At 42.4% G+C, this 23,911-nt stretch overlaps 1 protein-coding gene and 1 long non-coding RNA gene across 5 annotated transcripts in view; both read left to right on the plus strand.

The window, feature by feature from the left end:
- The first annotated feature begins 879 nt into the window (after nt 1-879).
- LOC134564427 (uncharacterized) lies at nt 880-7,956 on the plus strand. Its single transcript, XR_010083555.1, has 2 exons — nt 880-1,854; nt 7,288-7,956. It is a non-coding gene; the product is annotated as an uncharacterized LOC134564427 (long non-coding RNA).
- Nucleotides 7,957-18,549: 10,593 nt separating this feature from the next.
- Nucleotides 18,550-23,911, plus strand: part of LOC134564580 (soluble lamin-associated protein of 75 kDa-like) — a 70,797-nt gene continuing 65,435 nt past the window's right edge. For 2 of the 4 annotated variants that reach the window (XM_063423473.1, XM_063423472.1), the window contains exon 1: nt 18,561-18,631. In XM_063423473.1, coding sequence (XP_063279543.1) covers nt 18,590-18,631 — 42 coding nt within the window. In that variant the 5' untranslated portion in view covers nt 18,561-18,589. Of the gene's footprint in view, nt 18,736-23,911 lie in introns of all 4 variants that reach the window. The other 2 variants (XM_063423474.1, XM_063423471.1) reach the window with 2 other exon arrangements.

Below are 23,911 nucleotides of genomic sequence, written 5' to 3' on the forward strand. Positions count from 1 at the left end.
ATTATCAATTAAACAGACACAAACCTCCTGAAAACTAGCTGACAACCAGTTAATTATTAAAACTGAGCAGATCATTTGAATAATAAAATTAGAAATATTATATTTGGCATTATGTAGAATTTTAATATTGGAGTCTAGATTTGCCTCTATTGTTCTTGTCAAGTGTTGCATTTTTCCTTTTGTATTTATACCACATTAACTGAGGGCTAGCTAAACGCACACTTTGCTTCCTGCCAGAGTGAATTTCCTAGTGGTAAAATTATTTGTTACAGCCTTTTATTTTACACTGACATTAATCTTTTAATTTAACTTCTTTTCCCATGCTCTGATTTGAAGACTTCTCTTTACACTGCCCCCTAGATTTTTTAATGCTTGAGACATGATTCTGTTTTTCTCTCCAGGTGAAACCTAGCCTGAAGATGAAGCAGCTGACTGCAGTGATAGGACAAGATTCTCTGCTTTCTTAGCTTTAATTCATCAACCAAGCTGTGTTTCAAGAATTAAGTCACTCAGATCTCCATGTGGGCTTTACTTTGCCTTAAAATAGTACCTTGAAAAAAAACAGATAATCCTTCTGTATCTTAAGGTCTATCATTAAATACTGTCAGCTCTTTACTTCTTTTACAAGTGAGAGGAGATTGTGTAATTCCCAAGTCTTTTCCCCATAAGTCATTATTGGAAAAGATAATTATTGTGTGTATCAACAAGTTTGGAATCTCAGCTGATACTCATACCTAGCTTTCATGTCTGTTCTTTGATACTGCATCTTTCTTTCTATTTTTCCTCCAGCCTGACCTTTCACAGAAGACTTTTATGTGCATTCCATTCCCTTGCATCTCTTCCACAAAATGTTACATTACTGAAGACAAACAAGGGACTTGCAACAAAACTTTCTTTTGTTTTTATTCAGGGACAGGAGCAGCAGTTTGGTTTAACACTCCAATGAGTGTCACCCTTTTTTTTCCTCTCCCCATTTCCGGTCTAAACTATCTGTCTTTGTTAAACCTGGTTAAAACTAAACCCAGGGTCAATCTGATTTTAACTAATTCTTACTCTACTGTTAGTCATGTATGCTATGTTTGCTTCAGCTAATAAACCCTGGCTTACAGAATTAAGAATAGACTGCCTAAAAACCCAACACCCTTCATGTTCCACTGGTGATGAAATATAATCTTACATTTCACCATATACAAATGCACAGTGGAGTGAACATGGACTTCAGACAGAATAAGAGCTCTGTTTTGCTGTAGGTGAAGCAAAAACATCTTAAAGGAAACATATATAATTGCTATGCCCAACTCAAGGATTGTCTAGAAACAATTGTGCTTTCTTAGGTGGCTGGATGTATAGTTACGAAGTAAATAAATGTTTTTCACTAAAAGCAGGAGAGTAATTGCAGTGGCTGACTGTCTGCAGAGCAGAGAATTTGTTAAGCAGCAGAAAGTGCCTGGTGTGACTTCTGCCCTGCACTCAGATGACAAAATTGTCTCTCCAACAATGTCTATTCTGCGTGTCTTCCAGTGATGTATTTGTCATTCTCCTGCTTAAGCATCCTCATGAGAGTGTGTCCATGTCAGGCTTGAGAAACCTGAAGTGGGGGCACTTCAACTGATGGGATCCATCAATATACATCAAGATATTCAGGGAGATAACAAGCACTGCAATGTGTTGCCTTTTATTGGTAACTTCTTCCACTGTTTTCCATTAGCAACCACTCAGGCTGTCTCTTTTCACCTAGGGGTCTTTCGGTGTGAGTGATGGAGCACAGTGCAGTACAGCAGAAATTCCTGGAAGAAAAGCAAGCAGAAGAGTGTGATTAGCAATTCTGCTTAGGTTTCTGGCTTCTGTTACAAGGTATGTGTGCCTGGCTGGCTCTGAAACAGAAGAAGCTGTTAGAAAGGCAGAATGAAGGTTGCAGCTACTTCCTTCCTGCAGGCATTTAGCAAGTTTATCTAAGGAAACTGAGCAGGGCATGGATAAGACCTCTCCCTCCTGCCTTGAGACAGTGGGTGAGGTGGAAGGTGACTGCTTTTCAGACCACTGCAAAAAATTATCCCCTCGCTGTCAAATGGCAAAGAGCCCAGCTTGTCTCTTGGGTAGTGAAAGGCAGTCCTGGAGGAAAGCACCATGAAACACACACCCAGGGACAGTGGGGAAGCTGGTGGTGTACATGGGGAACAGTGCTCTCTGTGTTTGAAATGAGACGCTTGACACAGCCAATATATGAAGCTGCAATTCAATTTAATAATTAATTAATTAATATGGTAAAGTGTGAGCAAAGACAGCGCGGGGTACAGTGGTAGGGGTTTTCCCTTCCGACTGCACACCCATTGCTGGACTTGCTGGTGTTTTATTTGCTATATTCATACATATTCATAAGCTTTCTCACCAGTTTCCATTTCTAGTTTTAACGTCACAATTCAATACTTAACCGTCATAAATTCATATTTTGTCCTGTACAATTCTATAGGCTATTGTGATCTATTTCGATATTTCAGTATTCTAGGATGTATTTCCAGGATATGTTTTCCAGGTGGTGGGGTCCAGTGTCCAGATGTGGGGTCCAGTTTCTATTTTCCAGGTCCATCAATCTCCAATAGTGATGTCTAGTTTCCCTCTTCAGAAGCCATAAATCAGTGAGCTGAAATCTTGTTTTCATGTCTAGGATGTTTTCCCACCTTCTGTTCAAGGCTTGGGCCCCTTCTTACTTCCTTCTTTTGTCTAAAAGCCTTTTTACAATCTAAAACTACAGTTAAAAATTCTTTAATACAGAGCAAGCTTCTAAGGTTATAATTAAAAGACACTTATTACAGAACAGCTTGAGACTTGTAATAGGTAATTGCAAGCAAAAGATTTATTCAAAAACTTCCTTCCATGCTTTCCTCAGTTGTTTATTAGAACTCCTCTTTATAACTGTCCCATGGTCGTGTTCCACAACTACAATTACACAGATTTTCTTCATTTCCCTGACACGAAACATAAATTTGTATTTCACATCTGTGTGGCAGCTGATCTGCAGGCTCTGAAGCCACGAGGCTGACAAGTGAGAAATATGAGTTGAGCAGACCTGTGCCCAGAGCCTCTGCTGGGGATAGGAAGGAGCAATGAGCAGAAGGAACATGAAAATGTAATTTCCTCCTTTCAGTGTCACTTTTACTTTCTCTCTCCCTCCCTGCACGATTCCCCATATACAGTGTAAAGTGATCTATACACACCTAGAGGGCTTTCACACTTCACTGTGGTTTTATTTTGGTTTTGTGCTGATTACTGTAATGGACCATTGCTGCCTTTTCAAGACATTAACATTTTCAGTTGCCAAACTGATCAGATTTACATGTCATGCTTCTTCCCCTCTGCCAGCCAAACTGCTTTAGTGAAGGTCTTTGCAGGAGTCAGCTGGGAGATGCAGAACTCAGTCTCTGATTAGTGGGCACAGTGTGAGCTCCAAGATAAAAGTGAACAAACTTGGATAGGTTTGCTCTTGTTAAGAAGAGAGGGAGCAGCGAGCTGTGCCTCAGGAATTTCCCCTGCTTTCATATAACATTACATATCTTATATATGTATGAATATATGTTATATATGTATATATTTGTTATATATACATATGTACATATATATACACACACATATATACACGTCTATAACACAATATTACAGGCATTGCTGTACCCTGAAACTCTGGGAATTTCTTGGAAGCACAGCTGTGGAGATGGAATGATCAGCAAAATACTGAAATCAACAAAAGCTATATGCAAGTATCATGTCAGATTTATTCATATGTCTTTGAAAGCCTAGGTTTAGATCTCAATTTGTGTTGAAAACAGTACATTCAATCATAAATAAATGTGAATCATAAACGAAGTGGATAATGATAGGATAATGAAGAGGATAATGATAATAGGTCCATAAATGATATGGGCCTGCTTAAAAAAGATCATATTTGGTCATGGAGTTAAGCAAGGGGAGTATTTTGCATTAATTAATTAATTAATTAATGCAGTATTTTGCATTAACCTTTCACTCTTGGAATAGGAGGATTAATTTTGGTCTACATTGAACTTTCCAAGTCAAATTAAACTTATCACAGAATTTATCACTTATCAGGTTGTAGAGATCTGATTTGTAATATATTTTAATGAAGAAATTTGTGATTATCTTCTTAAATAAGCCTCTTTAAACAGTCCACCACGACTTTAAGATGAGCTCTAGATGCCAAATTAAATGGTAAACTCAAATAGTTAACTATTGTGTTTTATATCTGTATTCATTGTAAATTCTGTGTAGTACCTCATAAAACTAAAATGTCCTGAGAAAAACGTAAAGTCTACAAGCAGAAGTTCAACTTTTTTTTTTTTTGACAACTTTTACAAAAGGTTTTTAGATGTCTATGGATATTCCCTGAAGGGGGGGGGTTGAGCAGGGAAAGGCAAAAAGCAGGCTGGGATTTTTTGTTCTGGTCCACTCTGATACCAGTCTGGATGGCTGATTTTGCCTATTTAAATTCTGGCCCACAATTTCAGCAGGCTAGGACAGGAGACGCTTGTCCTAAACTGCTGCTTGTGTTCTCAGTGGTTTAATCCTCCAACTCCAGCAGCACCAGGAGGATACTGGGCATCCCACTGTGTATCATTAAACAGGAATACAATACCAGAGCAGTCTGCTCCTCATTTATTATAGTACACAAGGGGTGTTGTAAGAGAAGGTATTTTCACTGGGACTAATGAGCAGAGTTTTAATTGCAGTGGAACTAGGACAACAACTTTTCAATTGCAGCATAACTGATTGAGGTAAAATGAGGGTATTCTCCTCAGGTCATCCTGGGCCTTTTGAAATTATTGTCTATGTAGATACCAGGACTTGGTAACTTGTACCATGTTTGCTCTGTTTGATGTGTGGCAATTCTTTTTCTATTTCAAATACAGCCTAACAAGTATATACGAATGCAAAATTTCTAGTAATTTGTTTACCCTTTCTGGGATTGCCAGAGACTCTCAGAAATGCAAGTGATGAGGAATCATTTTCCCCCATCGAATATTCTGTATTTGGAGTTCTTGTTCTTTTAGTTTCAAACAAGAAGCCAAAATATCTCTTACCAATTTTGAGCCTGGGGTGAGATTCTATTATCAGAAACAAAATTAAAACTCTTTGCAATGCAATTGTGTTCATATGACATCAAAACCTTTCAATGGAGAGGGAGTATGAGGTAGTCCAACAGAGGGAGAACCCCTTGCAGCTCCACACTGCCAGGACTACACACTCAGATACTCACACACTATGCACACACTTATATACACATATATATGTGTATTAGGCACATGGCTGGCCACACTGATGGAGTCAGGCACAAAAATGTACCACCCACACAAACTGCACCAGCAGCCTGGTACTGTTGGAATCTTCTTTGGCTCATCAGGATGAAGGTCAGCTGATGGGAAATGTGTTTAAACAAAGTATGGCTTGCTCCAATAATTGAAACCTTCCCTAAATGGTCCTGGATCCTCAGATGAGATATTTTTATCTTTAAAAACTCTGCACTCCTGCTCCCAGTGCCTGCACCTTTACTCATGGACACAAGCACACTCTGGCTCCCCAGGTAAATGTCACCTGCATCCTCTTGTCTCCAGCTCTCCCACACAGGCACACACACACACACAGATGGAAACAGGCCTTTCAGCTGACCCCAACCCTTGCTTTCTGGCCTGGACTCCCAGTCCCTGGCACTGTGGATGGATGGACTCCTGGGGCTCGTGGTCCCTGCTCCATCCTGATGAGCCAAAAGGAACAGTGCAAGGCCATGGGTGCAGCTGGCACTCAGACACCCATGGCTGTGGGCCTGATATTTCTGGGTCTGAGAGATTTCAGCCTGATAGCACCTGCTAACTTTCTTCCCAAGGGAGAATTTCTCAAGAAAGATTCTTCTCAAAACAATCTTGGCAAACAACTGTCCTTTCTCAAAACAATCTTTCTCCAGGTGGTGTTTTGCCTTTCTAGTTCTCTCTGGCTGTTTCTCTAGTTTAACCAATGGGCTTAGAGAGGTGTCATTCCTATTCACCAATCATGTTAAGTCTGTATCAGAACACCTTATAAAAAGTAGTAAGAATTAGACAATAAAGCTTTTTCTATGCTCTTTGCCTTCTGAAATATTTGGAGCCTCTCGTCCTTTTTTTCATGTCCTACAATTCACATGCCCACATGTGCATGCAGAATAGGCAGTCCTCCACCCAGGAAATTGCTTAGGAATGGATTTTAGTGGGAAGACCTGAGTGTGCTGACAAGGCACATGGCATGGCCAGAGAAGCAGGCAGAGCAGCAATGAACATGTTTAAATGTCACTTCCCATTTTATCCTCTTATCTTTCCATTTCTCACACTTGTTCCTCCCCAAAACATCTTGAGCTCCTGCTTTGTCCCCTAACCAAACCTAATTAAATTTTAAATAATCCTCAAATGCTCTTCCCAGTGTCTCTATCATGGTTTATGATTTATCTACAGATGAGTATGGCACAGTTGCTCACTCACATGCCACCCTCCTCCTCCACTCCTGATGCAGGAGAATCAGAAGGGTATAAGTAAAAAACTTACAGATGTAAGTAAAGACAATTTAATAAGCAAAGCAAGAGCTGTATGTACAAACAAAGCAAAACAAGAAATTGTTACTTTTCTACCTGGATAATGTAGCTGTCATTCTGTCATTTATATAAAGAGTATAACATCAAAAATGAAAACAAATACAGCACTTGGTCTTGCAGGAACATACACAAATGCTCAATTTCTTAACAGTATTGACTCTCAACAAGGAAAATGCTAAACACAGGTAGTAAATCTATACTTGCTTCTAGTGATGGAGAAAGAAGATGGGTATTTTGGGTTTTTTGTTTTATTTTGGTTTGGTTTTTTGTTCTGTGTTTTAATAAAGGTTGACCACAGAACAGGTATCACTAAAGATTATCCTTGTTTTAAGGAAAACTTTTTATTCCTTTGCCTGTAGACAAATTGAGGTTGAGGGCTCCTGATCACAATTGCTTCAAAGAAAAATATTTATTACAGATTACTCCTCTCAGAAACCTGAAATATTTTCTTTGGCAGGTGTTGAGATCTGCCTTTCCCAGGTGAGAAGATTCTACTCAAACTCTCTTAAGTTTATCTCTCTCTTTATCCTTTTAAAATAAAGACCTGAATTAAGGCTACAGGTATTGTAGCATTTTAAGGTAAGACATGATCAGAGTCACTTATCCAACAGTTTCATTTTATTCTACATTTACATTTCCTCATCCTCTTAATTTTGCAGGATGAAAATTTCAGACATATGTTTGGAAATACTGAAGGATGTGCATAATTTGAAGAGAATGGAACATGAAAGTACATTTGAGACTGAAGTTCAAGTGTCACCTTCAAGACTAGATGGCTGAGCCCACAACTCCTACCTGTCTGTGAAGCTTCTCAGGAAACTCCAAAGGACACCTGGGGCTGAAGCATCCCTCTTCCTCACATGAGGAAGAAGGACACAGAATGCTGGTTGGTAGTGACTGCAAGAATTAAGACTTGAAATTTGTATTCATTCCCTTCAGAAGCACACAGCAGAAGCTGTCTCTTCTCACGTGGACATTCCAGCTGGAGAGTGAGAGTGTAGGCAGAGCCACACAGCAATGAGAGCCAGTGCCACCCCTGTCCTGTGCATCAGGATGAACAGAGACACCCTCTGCACCCACTCTGCAGGGGGAATCAAAGTGCAGAAACCTGGTGCACAGGGAGAGCTGCAAGAGGATTTTAAAATCAATTTTTGGTGTGAATTTGGGGAGTTAAAAACTGTTGTGTTTTTTTTTTCCTGACAAAGTAGGTGAAGTGCTAAGAAGTAAGCAAATTTGTGTTTTGTAGTAATAAATATACATAGATAACCTGAGGGTAAAACAAAGAGTTTGGTATTTTCCAGCTCTTTGATATTAAAAGTATGCTCAGTCAGAGCATTCATTTTCATTCTTTCCCACATTGCAGATTTCTACATCGCAATGCCTACTTCCGTATGGTAAAATTTTATTTAGTTATTATTCAACATTCTTTAAAAAATTTTCACAAACCCACACACAAACTTATCCATGTTAAAAATCACCATTTTAGATGAGTGAAAGGATGAGGTAGTGAGACATTTTTATCTTTAAAAACACAATGTAAGCCACATTCCTGTCACATGCTCAACAACCCACAGTTCTTCTGGTTCTGTTGAAGCTACAGGGTAAATCCTGCCTTCAGGGTTACCATTTGTCTGTGGTAATCTGTGTGTGGTGTTTTAGGGCAAAGGCCATCCTTCATTTTTCTTCTCTCCCATAAAATGTTAATCCTGTCTCAAGTGAGTCTTATCTACAGCCAGAAGATGATTTCTGTTTGAAGAATTGGCACTGCCATGATAGGGAAGGAAATGTGGGGGTTTATGGGGCTGACAGAAGAAGCATGAGGCAACAGGGACACAACAGTGACCACTCTGACAAGAAGGGGCCCAGCCTATGAGTTGTCTGTCTCTACCTATCTTCCATCAGGTGTTTGCAGCTACCACAAACAAAAATAAGCATTGAGAAAAGATCTGAAGGGAGAACTGCTTTGGTATTTACAAAATAATCAACTAAGTGCAAGGAAAGTGTGGGTATTTCTGCCAGAAGTTTGGGTAACAGTAGTTTGGGTTTTGGAGTTTTTTTATGGAAAGTTAACCCCTGTACAGTTTCCTTATTCAAACCTGGGTAAAAGTATTTTCATAGGTAGTTACTACAGATTATTTAAATCCACATGAAGAATTGTTTCAGACCAACTTGCTCCTGTCACAGAGTCACACAAGACTCCAAGTTGGGTCTTAAATGTCAGGATAAATCCTGGTCCAGGTCCTAAATGAATGACCCATACAGGATTGAACTTTGGTGTTATTAACAGCCTGCTCTAACCCTCTGAGCTAATCCAAATTTGTGACTACATATTGAGATACAGTGACCTGATTTACATTAATGCTTTCTGCTCTTCACCATTTAAATAATATATTGCAAATTAGATCCAAGTTTTTCAGCTTACTTTAACTGCAGCTTTTTAAATTTTGTGTCTTTTCCCTCATTCTTCCCCTGTGTGCCCTGCTGAGGGCCTCTCTGACTCCCCAGGACTGCAGCTCCTGAATGACTTGTTGACTTCCTCCTGACCAGAGCAGATGGGACTGCTGCTGTATTTCATCTCACACTGGGAGAGCTGTGAGGGGCCTCAAGTCTTGCAGCCAGAAGGGGCAGTAAGTCATGGGGCCAGAAAGAGGACAGGGGCCACAAGGCCAGGTTTCAAATTAGGTGCATAATAAGACCTTTGTACTGGGAGAGTGGGGGAGTAGGGCACACACACCCTGCAGAAGCCAGGCTGCTGACTGCAGGCAGTCCTGACTGGAAGATGTGGAGGGTGAAGAAAAGACAATGAACCTGCATGTTTGAGTAAAAACCAGACCACTCTCAGAATGGTGAAGATGTTTCAAAGGCTTTGTGAAGCATCTTCTCTTGGATTGCCCTATGATGAAGCTCCCCTTTCCTACATTGGCAATTCCACGTGGCATCTTCCAAAACAGTCACAGGTCTTTGCATTATTAATGCCTTCTTGCTATGAATAAAAGAGCTGACCTGGTTAAAGGCCTGCACACTGTATGCACATTAATGTGTTTGCCTGTGTGGCAGCCACACATCTGACTGCAACATCAACATGGTGCAAGAGAGAGTCTCTGTTGGTGATTTACAATGCAGTTCCACTTGTGTGAGGTCAGAAGACCTCCATATGTATGAAGTGACTCCTCACCTCAAGGTAAGGAAGAGCTGTCCAAATTTTATTCTCACCCTCAGAGTTTTTTGATAGGAGAAATCTTTCTATTTGGATCATTTAGAGAACTTTAGCTTCACCTATAAATGCCTATTCTGCACTTAGGGAATAAGAAGCTTTTGTCAAGAAATGGAAGATGTAGACAAAAGTTCATTAAATAATTAAAAAATGCTCCAAAAATTTCGCCTTCTGGTAAACTTGTAATAACCACTCAAAAATGTTCTCATGCCAGAAGGCAGAACATGGAGCCTTTGAGAGAATAGGGGCTAGGCAAAATAAGGTCAGACTGGGAAAGCAAAACTCCTACAGTACTTGGAGGCAAAAGGGAGATTTCAGACACAAATCTGGAAATTGAAAAGAAGTGTTATCTGAGGTAATGTATTTCTATTGCATGCCTTGGATAATGAAACTTCCAAAGAGACACAGAAATCCTTTCATGCATGAAATAAGCTGACCAGAAAGGGAGATGTTTCTAGCCTTACACAGGAATGTAAGAAGAGAGAGACAAACTTTGTAGTGTGATAGTGATTGTATTGGGTTTGAGTGGCAAGGATTTGGTAGCAGGAGGTTCCTCCTTTGAGAAGCTGACAAAAGCTTCCCTCATGTCCAGCTGAGGCAGCTCCAGTTGGCTCCAAGATGCATCCACCAATGGCCAAAGCTGAGCCAAACATCAGTGGTGTTTAGCTGCTATCACAGTGCCTCTGTGATAATGTATTTAAGAAAGAGCAACAGCATCTATGAGAGAGGAGTGAGAAAATGCCAGAGGCTCTGCAGACACCAAAGTGAAGAAGCAGAGGGAGGAGATGCTTCACATGCTGGAGCTGAGATTCCCCTGCAGCCTGTGATGAAGACAATGGTGAGGCAGGCTGTCTCCATGGGCAGCCCATGGAGGTCCCAGACAGAGCACACATGAACTAGCAGGCTGTAGAGAACCCTAGAACAGAACATGCTGAAGCTGTTAGTGAAGAACCACAGCTCATGGGAAGGACTGACAGTGGAGAAACTTGTGGAGGGCTGTTCTCCCAAGTGTGGGAGTCCGTGTTGGAGCAGAGAGGAAGAGTGGGAGGGGGAAAGAGCAGCAGAGACAATGCATGGTAAACTGACTGCAACTCCCATTCCATATTCCCCTATGAGATTATGGAGGAGAGGGTAGAGAAATTGGGAAGAAGGGAAGGGAAGGGGAAAGGGTTTTTTAAGATTTGTTCTTATTTCTGGTTATTCAGCTCTGACTTGCTTGGCAATAAACAAAATTAAATACCTTGAGCTGAGCCTGTTTGTCGTTTGACAGTGATTGGTGAGTGATCCCTCCCTGTCCTTATCTCAACCCACAAGTCTTTCATTATATTCTCTTTTCCCCATACAGATGAGAAGGAGGAGTGGTAGAGTGGCTTGGTGAGAATGTGACAGCAGCCAAGATCCACCCACCACACTGGAACATACAGACTTTTGCTAATAAATCACATGGATGGAAGTATATCAACAATAAAAACTAGGAATAACATCACTCCTTCTGGAGTTAACACATCTGTGTAAAGGATGCCAAGGCTGCATTTGTTCTTGCTGTGGAGGGTGGTGGGTGAGGTTAAAGAAAAGAAAGGGGAGTAGTTGGACCTGACATAGCAACTTGATGTGCTCCCCAAGAACTTGTCAGTAAAAGGAAGTTCCAGATGCATGTTTCTTTCTATAAACCTTTATTTCTTTACACAGAATTTAACAATATCCCTAACATTGCCATTTTCTGAGGATGAAAGGAAAGAAATACTGTGAAGTGGTCAGTACTTGTGATTTCTCATGCTTTGTATGCTTGTTTTGGTCTGTTGCATAAATCTTGCCAAAAGCAGGGTTGTTCCTTTTCTACATGGGTTAGGGACTCCTGACTCATTAGCAATAAAGAACAACTCCTTGGCTGCCAGGTCCTGCTAGCCCTACCTGTGCCTTTCAGCAGGAGTACAGACATCAGAGGCACCCAGCATTATCTGCCAACAATTCTTGCCTGACCCAGTATTTGGCACATTAAATTCTTGATTTTCTCTACTGAGAAGTCTCATGATCATTAGCTGTAATGTCTATTAATGAATATATCTCTATGATTTCATATATATATATATTTTAAATATATTTATTTATTTATTTATTTATTTTTAGTGAGACACTGGACGTGGTGCCCAGGGAAGTTATGGATGACCCATCTTCAAAATGCTCAAGGTCAAGGTAGACAGAGCTCTCGTCAATCTGCTCTAGTGGAAGATGTCCCTGCTCAAAGCAGGGCAGTTGAGCTAGATGATCTCTAAAGCTCCTTTCCAACCCAATCAATTCTATGACTCCGTGTTTCCAAGCACCTGTGTCACTTGAATGAATGTTTGGAGTACAAGTCACACGAGTTATGCTGAATGCCTGTTCAGATGCATGTCTTGTAGCTACACTGGCAGGCTTGTACTGGGCATGTTACACAGTGTGCTTGCCATTTAGCTTATGCTGTTCATGACTATAACACAATTAGGACTTGGTACCTTTCCTTTTGCTGGCTTTTACTGGGAAAATCCTTAAATCTGGAAGTCTCCCTAGGCAAGCTGCAGGCATCTTCCTCACTGGACATTTAAGAAAAATCAACCTAGAGAAACATCTGACAGTGAGATGTGCCAGACAATTTACTGGGGTTTCTTCCAGTCTGACACTTCTTGGAAAGTATCAGTTGTGCTAACTTGTTACCAGAGACAGAAGATGTGAAAATACAGAGTAAGATGTGAGACTCCATGTCTACATTCTCTCTTTAATGCAAAGGTTTGACAAAAGTATTTAGTTGTGGGAGCATCACCTTCTTCTATACACTACCACAAATGTCATGGTGTATAGTCTTTCAGGTTACCATGAAAAAATTACCATGGCAACCCAAAATGTTGAAAGAGATCTGAAGTCTTCTTGTGGCAGATGGGAATGTGTGCATGTGAGTGATCTGTGGCACATATATTCAGAGGATCATCCAAACATTGTGTACTGTAATCTGTAAGGTCTCCACTGCATGCACTTAATGTTACTGGTGAGAATGCTTGTACTATTAAGGTTGAACTTCTAAAAATTTGCAACATAAGCATGAGAGAAGAGAAGAGAAGAGAAGAGAAGAGAAGAGAAGAGAAGAGAAGAGAAGAGAAGAGAAGAGAAGAGAAGAGAAGAGAAGAGAAGAGAAGAGAAGAGAAGAGAAGAGAAGAGAAGAGAAGAGAAGAGAAGAGAAGAGAAGAGAAGAGAAGAGAAGAGAAGAGAAGAGAAGAGAAGAGAAGAGAAGAGAAGAGAAGAGAAGAGAAGAGAAGAGAAGAGAAGAGAAGAGAAGAGAAGAGAAGAGAAGAGAAGAGAAGAGAAGAGAAAGAGAAGAGAAGAGAAGAGAAGAGAAGAGAAGAGAAGAGAAGAGAAGAGAAGAGAAGAGAAGAGAAGAGAAGAGAAGAGAAGAGAAGAGAAGAGAAGAGAAGAGAAGAGAAGAGAAGAGAAGAGAAGAGAAGAGAAGAGAAGAGAAGAGAAGAGAAGAGAAGAGAAGAGAAGAGAAGAGAAGAGAAGAGAAGACACAAACTCAGAGTGAGATTAATATGATTACCAGAACAAGCACTAGTCTTAACCAAGAATCTTTTGTCAAGATCTCTGTAACCCTCACAACAGTAGAAAACATATATTTTATTTGTGGGGCTTACATGGAGATTCTTCAAGATATAAGAGGTGGCATGATAGAAATAGTAATACTTTAAAAACAAATTTACATGCAAATCTGTTTCTAAGCAATATTGGAGGTGACTTGCAAAGGCAGTAATTTATTGGAGGATTTCTGCATGAATTTATTTTTCTGCCTTTTATTTCCTCTCCTAAAAGATTTTATGAGAGGATTTAATAGCATGTCCATATCCCAAGCAAGTAAGAAGGTAAATACTTTTATTAAATTACATCGTGCATGTCCAAGTCTCCTTATCTCCTTTAAATTTTCTAGTAATTAGCCACAGCCAAATGTTTTTCATGAAAAAAGGCCAAAGGTTATTAGTTCTTCCATGAAATTGTCAGCAACAATGCAGGTAGAAAACAAGCACTAATTTCCAGGTTCTTTCCTTCATTTGTAGTGAAAGCAAAAAATACAGGATGCGGAGGTAAATTTTTTTTAGAATTTCCTGCCAGGTTTAGTTTGTAATCTTACTCCTTTAAGATCTCTTATTTTGTATTACATTACAGTTATAGGTTGGAGACAGACGTAGGACAGGACTCACCGAGGATCACGCGACTGTCTTGGGTTATGTAACCAAAAAAAAAAGTGCATTTTATTTCATCTGTAGAAAGCAGTTGGGGGATGGTTTGTTTTTTCTTTATCTCTTGTAACTCCAGGGGAGGAGGGTGGATGCCTTCTGACAATAGACCAGCTGTTAAACCAGGTGGGGCAGTGTTTGTGATCTCTGTCACCACTGCCCACCCTCGGGGATATCTTCTGTTCATGGGCCATTGAGGCTCACCAGTGACTGACACATTCCATCATCCATTGGGAGATGGAACACCCAGTGGAAGGTGAGCCAGCCATTCCTACCCAGGTAAAAATGTGGACATTTACCTGTGGACATTGGGACCCCAGACATTCCTCTTTTCCACTGGATTCCCAGAGGAAGACTGGACTCATCTCACCAGCACTGAACCTGTCTGCAGGATCATCTCTACTCCAACAGAACCACATCTGTCACTCCAGGAGGATTTATTTGGACTGCTTCCAACACCCTGGCCAGCAGGGTGTCAGGTCATATTCCTGACTCCATCAGGATTTTCTAGGACTTTTGTTTGTTTGCTTGCTTGTGGTGTTTTTCGTATTACCAGATTTGCCTTTTTAACATTCCTAGTAAAGGACTGTTATTCCTATTCCCATATTTTTGCTTGAAAGCTCCTAATTGCAAAATTTTAATAATTTGGAAGGAAGGGTTTTTACATTCTCCGTTCCAAGGGAAACTCCGGTTTTCCCTGACAGATACCTGTCTTTCCAAACCAAGACAGCAACAAATAGCTCAGTTTGCTGTTCAGTGCTCCCTTTTATAGGGGGTTCCAAATTCCTGTGCCTGCACAAATGATTGGTTGGGGTCTCAGCCCTGCCCAGTGCCCTGGCCATTGATCTGTCTGCATTTGGGATTGAATGGGATTGGCTGGGATTCCCTGGTTGAGTTCAGATCTGTCCTATCATGGCTCCCCCAGGGACTTGTTTACTTATTTTCTATATCCAACTATGCTAGCCAAATTTGGTTTCTTATTTATGGCCAGATTTATTGTAGCAATGCATCTGTGTAAGAGGCAATTTTGATGCACCAGCCAAACGGTTGGTGAGTAATCTTACCAAGCCACCTGCAGTTCTGTTATTTGAGCCCTCAGGAATTCATCAAGGTTACTGGGAAAACAACAGGATTAAAATAAGAACAGAGAGCCTGAGAAACTGTCCACAAAGAATGTAAACCCTAGATAGAGGAGGTGGGATGTGAAGATGGACATTTGACTAATTGGGTGTCCTGAAGGACACGTACCTGCCTCTTGAATGGGTGACTCAGCCAATCCAGAGATGTGTGCCTGTGGGCCGGAGACTTAGAACCTATAATTGAAATTGTATTGTAAACAATAAACAGCCTCCGGTGAAATCACATTGGTACGGTATTCAGTGGTCCATATCCCCCTGCAATTTATCTGTCCAGCTACAGGCCAGCTGTGCTGAGACAGTTTTGCATACTATATATTGCAGAACAATTTCCACTACATAACACTGCACTAAAAAAAAAGTTTTCCTTTGAAATGCAAAAGTACAATAAGTATTACTCTAACTGGGAGAAAAAAAATTAGGAGAGCATAAACATTTTCCCTTTTTCTCTAGCCAAGAGAACTTTCTCAAAGCTTGTCATAAATGGAGTTTTAAGATGACCACTCATTCAAAAGAAGTTCTGTTGATGCCTCCTCTCAGCCCACGACTTGTAATCTGTTTCAGCAAAGTTACATTATTTTAGTGTGATGGGTTGACCATGCCTGGATACCACCAAAGCTGCTCTGTCTCTCCCCTTCTCAGCTGGACAGAGGAGAAAAAGCACAACAAAAGGCTTCTATGTCAACATAAAAGCAGGGAGAGATCACTCACCTATTATTGCTATGGGCAAAACAGATTTGAGTTTGGGAAAATTAATATAATTTCTCACCAATCCAGTCAGAGTAGGATAATGAGAAATAACCCCAAATTTTAGAAGCACTTTGGCCATAACCCATTCCTTCTTTCCAGGCTTAACTTCACTCCTGATTTTCTCTACCTCCTCCACCCAGGCAGCACAGGGTGACAGGGAATGGGGGTTGTGGTCAGTTCATCCTATGCTGTCTCTACTGCTGTGTCCTCACAGGAAGGACTCCTCACACTTTTCCCCTGCTCCATGGGGTCCCTCTTAAGGCAAACACTCCATTCTCCAATAGAAACCCTTCCCAGGGGTTGCTGTTCTTCACAAACTGCTGGGTTCCTCCCATGGAGCACAGTCTTTCAGGAGCAGACTGCCCCAGGCTGAGCTGTCCTTGAGATAACAAGTCCTGGCAGAAAACTTGCTCCAGCATGGGCTAGTCTCTCCACAGGTCATGACAGAAGCTCCAACATGGGTTTCCTATGGGGTCACAGGCCTCCTTTGAGCACCCACTTGCTCCAATATGAGTGAAATCCACCACAGGCTTCAAGAGGATCTCGTGTTCCACCATGGGCTGCAGGGGCATAGCTCCTGTAGGCCTTCACCATGGGTGGCAGGGGAACATCTGCTCTGCTGCCTGTGGCACTTCCTCCACCTCCTTCTTCACTGTCCTCAGTGTCTGCAGAGCTGTTTCTCACAGAATCACAGAATGTGCTGAGTTGGAAGGGCCCCACAAGAACCATTGAGTCCAATTCCTGTCTCTGCACAGCATTATCCCCAAGAATCACGTCATGTGCCTGAGAGCATTGTTCAAACACATCCTGAACTCTCAGTTTCATGTTATGACCATTATCCTGGGGAGCCTCTTCCAGTGCCCAGCCAACCCTGGGTGAAGAACTTGTTTCTAATATCCAAACTAAATCTCCTCTGACACAACTCCAGGCCATTCCCTTGGGTCCTGCCACTATTCACCACAGACAAGAGATCAGTGCCTGCCCCTCCTCTTCCTCTCATGAGGAAGCTGTAACCACAATGAGGTCTCACTTCAGTCCCTTCATCTCCAGGCTGAACAGACCAAGTGTCCGTCAGGCGCTCCTCATAAGGCTTCCCCTACAGGCCCTTCACCATCTTAGCTGCCCTCCTTTGGATGCTGTCTAATAGCTCTGTGTCTTCTTTTCTCACCTGTTTTCACTCCTCTCTTGAGCTGCAGGTGCTCAGGTTGTTTTCTCCTATCTCAAATATATAACCCCAGAGGTGTCACTCTAATCACTGATGGGCTTGGCGTTGGCCAAGTGGCAGGTCCATCCTGGAGCCATCTGGCATGGGCTCTGTCAGACACAAGGGAAGCTCCTGGCAGCTTCTCAGAGAACTCACTCCTGTAGCCTTCCCACGACCAAAACCCTGCCACACAAACCTGATACATTTGGACATGCATATAATCATTATAAATATGCTGAATATCTGCTCGTCTGGTCCCTGGAGTGACAGAGCTGTCCTTGGCAAATAACACCAAGAAGCCCTTGAAATGGCTGCTGTCCCCCCTATTGGGCAGTGACTCCAGCTTGTGTCCAGCCTCCTTTGTCCCACACATGTTACCACAGACGTGCACCTACTAATTCCTATTCTCAGAACAAACCATCATAGCTGTAAAATGAGAGTACATTTCAGAGCCAGAGTCAAGGGCAAGTGCTGTCCTGTCACAAACACCTTCATTTGATTTTGGTGCTCTCCAGCTTCCCCAGCACACAGGTCATCTTGGGGGTGGATACTCAGGTGCTGTGGCCAGTGGTGGTCAGTGCTGGGCAACAGGGAGTAATGGTTCTGTTTGGAAGACAGGCTTCTGCCAGTCACTGAGTGCAGTCAGCACCCCAGTTTGGGAACAGGAGCAGTGCTGAAGCCTCAGGCTGTTGGAAATGGGGAAGCAATCCTTACTACCCGGGTCCATAGGGTCGCCTTTCCTGCAAAGGGAATATTCCACCCCTAGCTTTTTGGTGAGCTACCCAGCACTAGGAGACGACGTGTGGCCTTGCTCCTTCCTCCTTGCGAGTACCACAGATCTCTGAGGCAGCTCCAGGCTCCCTCTTTCAAAGGACTACAGGACAGGTGCCCCCAGCCCAGCGGCGGTGAGTGATGGGGCGGGTACCACGCCTGCCCGTGGCACAGGTGGTGGGGTGCGGTGATGGAGCATCGCCCCCGAGGTGATGGAGCATTGCTCCCCGCGGTGATGGAGCATCACTCTCAGGGTGATGGAGCATCATCCCCGCGGTGATGGAGCATCACCCCCGTGATGATGGAGCATCCCCGCCGCGGTGATGGAGCATCGCCCCCAAGGTGATGGAGCATCGCTCCCTGGGTGATGGAGCATCGCTCCCTGGGTGATGGAGCATCGCCCGCCGCGATGATGGAGCATCGCCCGCCGCGATGATGGAGCATCACCCCCGGGGTGATAGAGCATCCCCGCCGCGGTGGCGGGGCCGGGCTCGGTACCACACCCGCCGGGCCGGGAGACGCGGGGCGCCCGCAGCCGTCATGGCGGGCGGCGCGGGGCGAGCGGCGGCGGCTCCGGGCGGATCAGCGGGAGTGCGTCAGCGGCGAGGGGCGGGGAGGCCGCCGGGGGAGATGATATCAGGCGCCGGGCAGCAGGACCGGGCGAAGCCGGAGGTGAGCGGGGGTGTGCCGTGAACGCTGTCAGGGAGCTCGGCCGCCTCCGCCTCCTTCTCCGGTGATCCCCGCGCCGCCGCGGCGGGCTCGCCCGGCCGGCTGAGGTGAGGCGCGGCGGGGGTGGCGGTGACCTGCCCAGGCGTCCCAAGCTCCGGAACCCCGCCGGGCCCGGGCGGGACGCGGGCAGCGCTCGGCGGGGGCGCGGGGGGCGCGGGAGGGCTGGGTTGGGCTGGGCTTGGCTGAGCTGGGCTCGGCTTGGCTGGGCTGGGCTGGGCTGGCCCCGCTGACCCCCGTCCGCCGCGGTTCCAGGTGTCCGTGCGCATCCCCGCCCCGGGCAGTGCCCACCCCGCCGCCCCCGCCGTGCGGGCAGGGCCGCGCCGAGCCCCGGGCCGTGGGCGGGGGGCGACCCGGCCCGGCCCGGCCCGGCCCGGCTCGGCTCGACCCTCCCGTGCTCCCCCCGGCCTCGGCGGAGCTTGCGGCATGCCGAGTTGGGTGTGAGTTCTGGCCCAGGCCACTCCGTGTTAGCCAAATCCAGCCATCTTTTGTGGGGTCTTCTATTGTAGCGTTGGAATTCGCGTATCATAGCCGCGAGTAAGAGCCATTACACGGCCATGCACCTCTGGGTTTGTATGGAAACAGCAATTGCCGTGATACAGTTGCTGTGTCCCACAAAGATGGCTCTGTGTGTACGTGTGCAAATACATGTGGACACACACGCAGCTGCACATGCACACACACTCCTCTGTTTTCCTGCATGTGACATGTGAGTCTTTTGGAATTTTATTTTGAGGTAGGGTTGATTCATTCTTCTTAAATCGTAGGGAAGCATCTTGCCTGAGATATTGATGTGGCTCTGCTATCCTGCTTATGAGTGTAAAATGCAGCCTGAGACTGTGAGTTGCACTGAGAGCTAGAGCAAAAGGATTTACTAGCACAAACGGAAAACAAAATATACTAATTCACCAATTTAATACATATATTAATGCTCTGTTTAGCAGAAACTGTTAAATGATTATCTTTACGCTCTTTTGAACTGTGGAGTTTTTAGTTTTCAATTACTAATAATCAGAAATTTAGAGAACTGGCTTTTGGTGTGGAGACACTATTTAGCTGATACTTGCTTTTCTGCGTACATACATGCAGGAGGAGGGAACTGTTTTCTTGTTCTGCAAGGCTGCACTTACTCATTTTATGCGTCGGGCTGCACCACTGGTCACAGCCTGGTATAGAGCCCACCAGTTTGTACGGGGAATAAGTATTGTGTCAGAGTGATCATTATAATAAGATCAGTGCTGCCTCACTAGAGGACCTATAAAAGATTGCTGCAGATTAGACTGATCATGGTCTTCCTCCTCCATCAAACTCTGTAGGAACTAAGTGCATCTTCTCTCCTTTTCCTCAACCACATTGGTACCTTCCTTGTTTAACTGATCTCTGCTTGATTTTATACTGAAGAACTTCTTGCTTTTTTGACTTAATGGTGGCTAGTGAAAAAAAAAACATTTTACCACCCATTTCAAAGCAGAAAAATGTTAGGACAGAGAGTAGTTTATACAATTAATGGTCAAATTCAGGTATTATTAATGTCAGTGATCATCTCAATTTCAACACTGCTTTTTTTTTTAGCTACTGATGTAGGCAGGTTTTTAAGTCCTTTCCTTGTTTCTGTTTCTCCAGTCTGATGTTCATTATCATTTTCTTTGTGTGGAATCAAATGTTTCACTTTCCTGTTGTACAAGATGAGTAATTAAGATGGGATTCTACTGTACTTTTACAGTATTTGTCTAGCAATGTGTGATCCAGAACTCTTTTTGGACCATTACATAATTAAACACTATACAAGGGGGTATTACTCTGCCAAATGAATTGGAAAATACTCTTAATTTCTTCAGTATGCACATCAAGGTAGATAATATCCCTTTGACTTAATAATCAAAAAGGTAGATTTATGTGAGGGTTTTTTTTTCTTTTTTAATATTTGTTAGTGTTGTAAAGATAATACTACTCAAAATTATCTTAAAGCTCTTCTTATGCACACATTGTATAAGCACAGTTTGTTTTAAATAGTTGCACTTGCGTATTTAGTCCAGTGCAGCGTCTTTGCCAGTGAAAGATTGAGGAAGTTCACTTCTTTTTTAACTCTGACAATTGTTAGTGCCTTTTTTTTTTTATGTTTGAAACAAAAATCACTAAAGGACGAACATGGGATTTCATAACGATGGAGAATTTCATCAGCGTAGAGCAGCCCTTCAATTGCTTTATGTTTTTAGATATGATAAGGCTTGGTATCAATTCTATTTTCTACCAATCAATGAGTGTCAACTAGTATGATCATTTAAAGGTGTTTCCAATTATGTTTCTAAACCACAAGTACAAATGTAGCATTAGAGCTGAAGTAATGTCTACTTATGCTTATTTTCACATTGGCATTCCTTAAATGTTTTTCCATTCAAGATAGCAGCTTCTTGTTTCCTCGCAGATAAGTACTTTACTCCTGACTCTCAAGGTTGTAGCTTACTCATCACATTGTATCAACTATACATTCCAGAAAGCCTCGGTCATCCTTTTGACTGTGAATGTTTGGGGGAGCAGTGTTAGAGCTGTGCACTTCCCTTTGGAGCTGCTTTTTTGTCAACGAACTCTCTTGGGTAATTGTTTTGTAACCTGTTGAAAAGAAAAAAACTTTCCCTCACAGTGGAAATGGATTTAAAAAAATAAACAATTCAACCAGAATTCAACCCTCCTCTCAAACCTATGCTCCCAGGTGTTGCAGTGTGGATTAAACAAGTCTGAGTGGAAAAGCCTGCTCTAATTTGTTTCCTCTACTGCATTGTTTTAAACATAACCAAAATGGCATATGCAGTGTCTTTGTAGCTATTCTCTCATACTCTTGCAGTTTTGTCTGCTATTGCTGATTTTTTCTTCCCTGAACAATGGGATGTGACAGAATATATTTATTTAATCATTATAATTTTAGTTGCTGTTCTCCAGTGAGTCTGAGACTTCAGAGAAGCTTTTAAATAGCTTGCTAAAATATGTAAAAGAATCCTGTCCCAAAAGAGTCATGAGCTTTCAAATCTTTCCTAGAATCCCAATAAAATTAGTGACAATTGTCAGGACTAACATATAACTTCGTTGCTTTCAGAGCAAATTGGAAAACCTGCCACTGTTTCACATGATAAGTCTCTAAGTTCTAAGTGATTCCTTGAATTGAAAATCTTGAAAAATCCGTTTCTCTGAATTGTATACTGAACTGTGTGTTGTACAGCTTTTCAAAGTAATGGTTTTGATTTTTGATTTGTTTTCAAAAATATGAGCTGTCTCTTTGTCTTGCAGTTTTTGTGTGCATTAATATTTTATGTCAGAATACTGCAGGACAGGGGACCTCCATAATCACAGGGCCAGCATCTCTCACTGCTGCTTGGGATCAGAAATTGTTTATGGAATGAACCAGCATGAATGGAATTCACTGTTACCCTTTCTTCTAGGCTTCATCAAAACATAAATAAAGGTGATTAAATAGGTCTCTTTAATTCTGCGGGTTACTGAAGAGAAAGAATGATCAGTAAAGGTGTGGTCTCTGTCGAATCAGTAGCCCCTGAGGCAGTGCTAGGAGAATACACCCAATTCAGAAGTTCTGGCGTGGCTGTGAGCCTGCAGCTGCACCAGCCTTTCCCCAGCACGGAGAATCAGTGAACTTCAGATGGTAGGAAGTGCTGTCTTCACCCTAACTGGCTTCGTGCTTCTAAAACACCAGGTGTGAAAATGTGAAGTGTGCTTAAAGTTAGCAAGTGTGTTGCTGGAAGACCAGTCTTTTATCTAGCTCTTTTGCAGGCAGCAGATTCTGCAAACAGAGATGTTTTCTAGGTTGAATAATACTCCTCACAGCTGTTGTAGAGTTAGCCAGCAATAACCATAACTGGGGAATTTGAATAATTTGTGAGTTGATAATGATAAAATAGCGGGGGATTTTAACAATAGTGATGTAAATGTTGCTACAGTGCAGCACAGACAACTTTATAGGATGTTAAAATGTTGGAATAATTAATTTCTTTTGATATCTCAACACCGGGAGTTTATGCTGTCAGTGTTTAGTCTGAAGCTGCAGAAGGGAGTTTTTTGAAGGAGCAGCAGGTAAGCAGATTCCTTATTCCAACTCAGTCTTAAGCTAAGCACTGATTTAAGGTTAGTATAATGAGTCAGCAGTGCTAATACTTTGTTCTACTGACACTAGTTATTTTTGTTGTTGGGTTCTTTTGTTTGTTGGTTTGGGGTGTTTGTTTGTTTGTTTCCTTTTTAACAAAGTACAGTAAAGGTGGTATGTTCAGAACTGTGAACTTACCTTTTCCAAACCCACCATTAATGATCAAGCAATGTCTGCATTTTTGGAGAAGACAAGTTATGGAAGCTTTTAAAGCTGTTTGTTTGTTTTTTCAAAAATTCAAGTACACCTGTAACAGGATAGCCTAGGTACTAGAAGATGTAGGTTAAAAGTTTGAATCTTACAAACATATATTACAGTGAGAAGCAGGGGAAATGCAGTGTGCTGATAGCAGCTTGTGAGTTCTTGGAACGTCAGGATGATCACTGATGGAGACGAGGACAGATGACACCAGGGAGGAGGTTGTGTGTGAATTCCTTTCTGCTATTAGAGACATTCTTGGTAAAATTTGCAGACACAGATCTTGAGTCCTGCAGCAACATGTTTAGTGATACCTTGTGGATGCACATTAATGGATGGGGTTTTATAACGAGGCTGTCCTGAGTTGAACAAAACCAGCAGTGAATATACACAGACAACTGTGGTAAACAAAAATTAACCATCCATGGGTGTAAGACTACTGAAATAAAAGGCAAATGCAGAGCTGCCCAGGAATCAACCTGCTAAGGATTTTGTTAAATATTTGTTTGGATGACAAGGAAGTATGAACGCTGGGGAGAAGAGACTCTTTTTGTGGAAGAGAGACATAAGTCAGTTGATTATGTCACTCTGAACAGATTCTTGATTCTGATTTCGGGCAATGAAATATTCTTTTTGATGTTTTATTCTTCCTTTGTTATGGGAACAGGATTTCTACACAAATACCAGAGCTTCCTAACTTTATTATTATTATTATGATTACTAGATGGAGCAGCTTACAAGATGCCTGACTCTTTCCTAGCTTTCAAGTCATATTGATACTAGGTTTGCACACTATTTTCTTACTTGCTTGTTTTTCAGAGGATAGGGTTTACTTCTAATTTTCTATTTTCTGTCCATATGTGCCTTTTTTCTACCTT

Source organism: Prinia subflava, chromosome Z (assembly GCF_021018805.1).
Source record: "Prinia subflava isolate CZ2003 ecotype Zambia chromosome Z, Cam_Psub_1.2, whole genome shotgun sequence".
Classification (NCBI taxonomy): domain Eukaryota; kingdom Metazoa; phylum Chordata; class Aves; order Passeriformes; family Cisticolidae; genus Prinia; species Prinia subflava.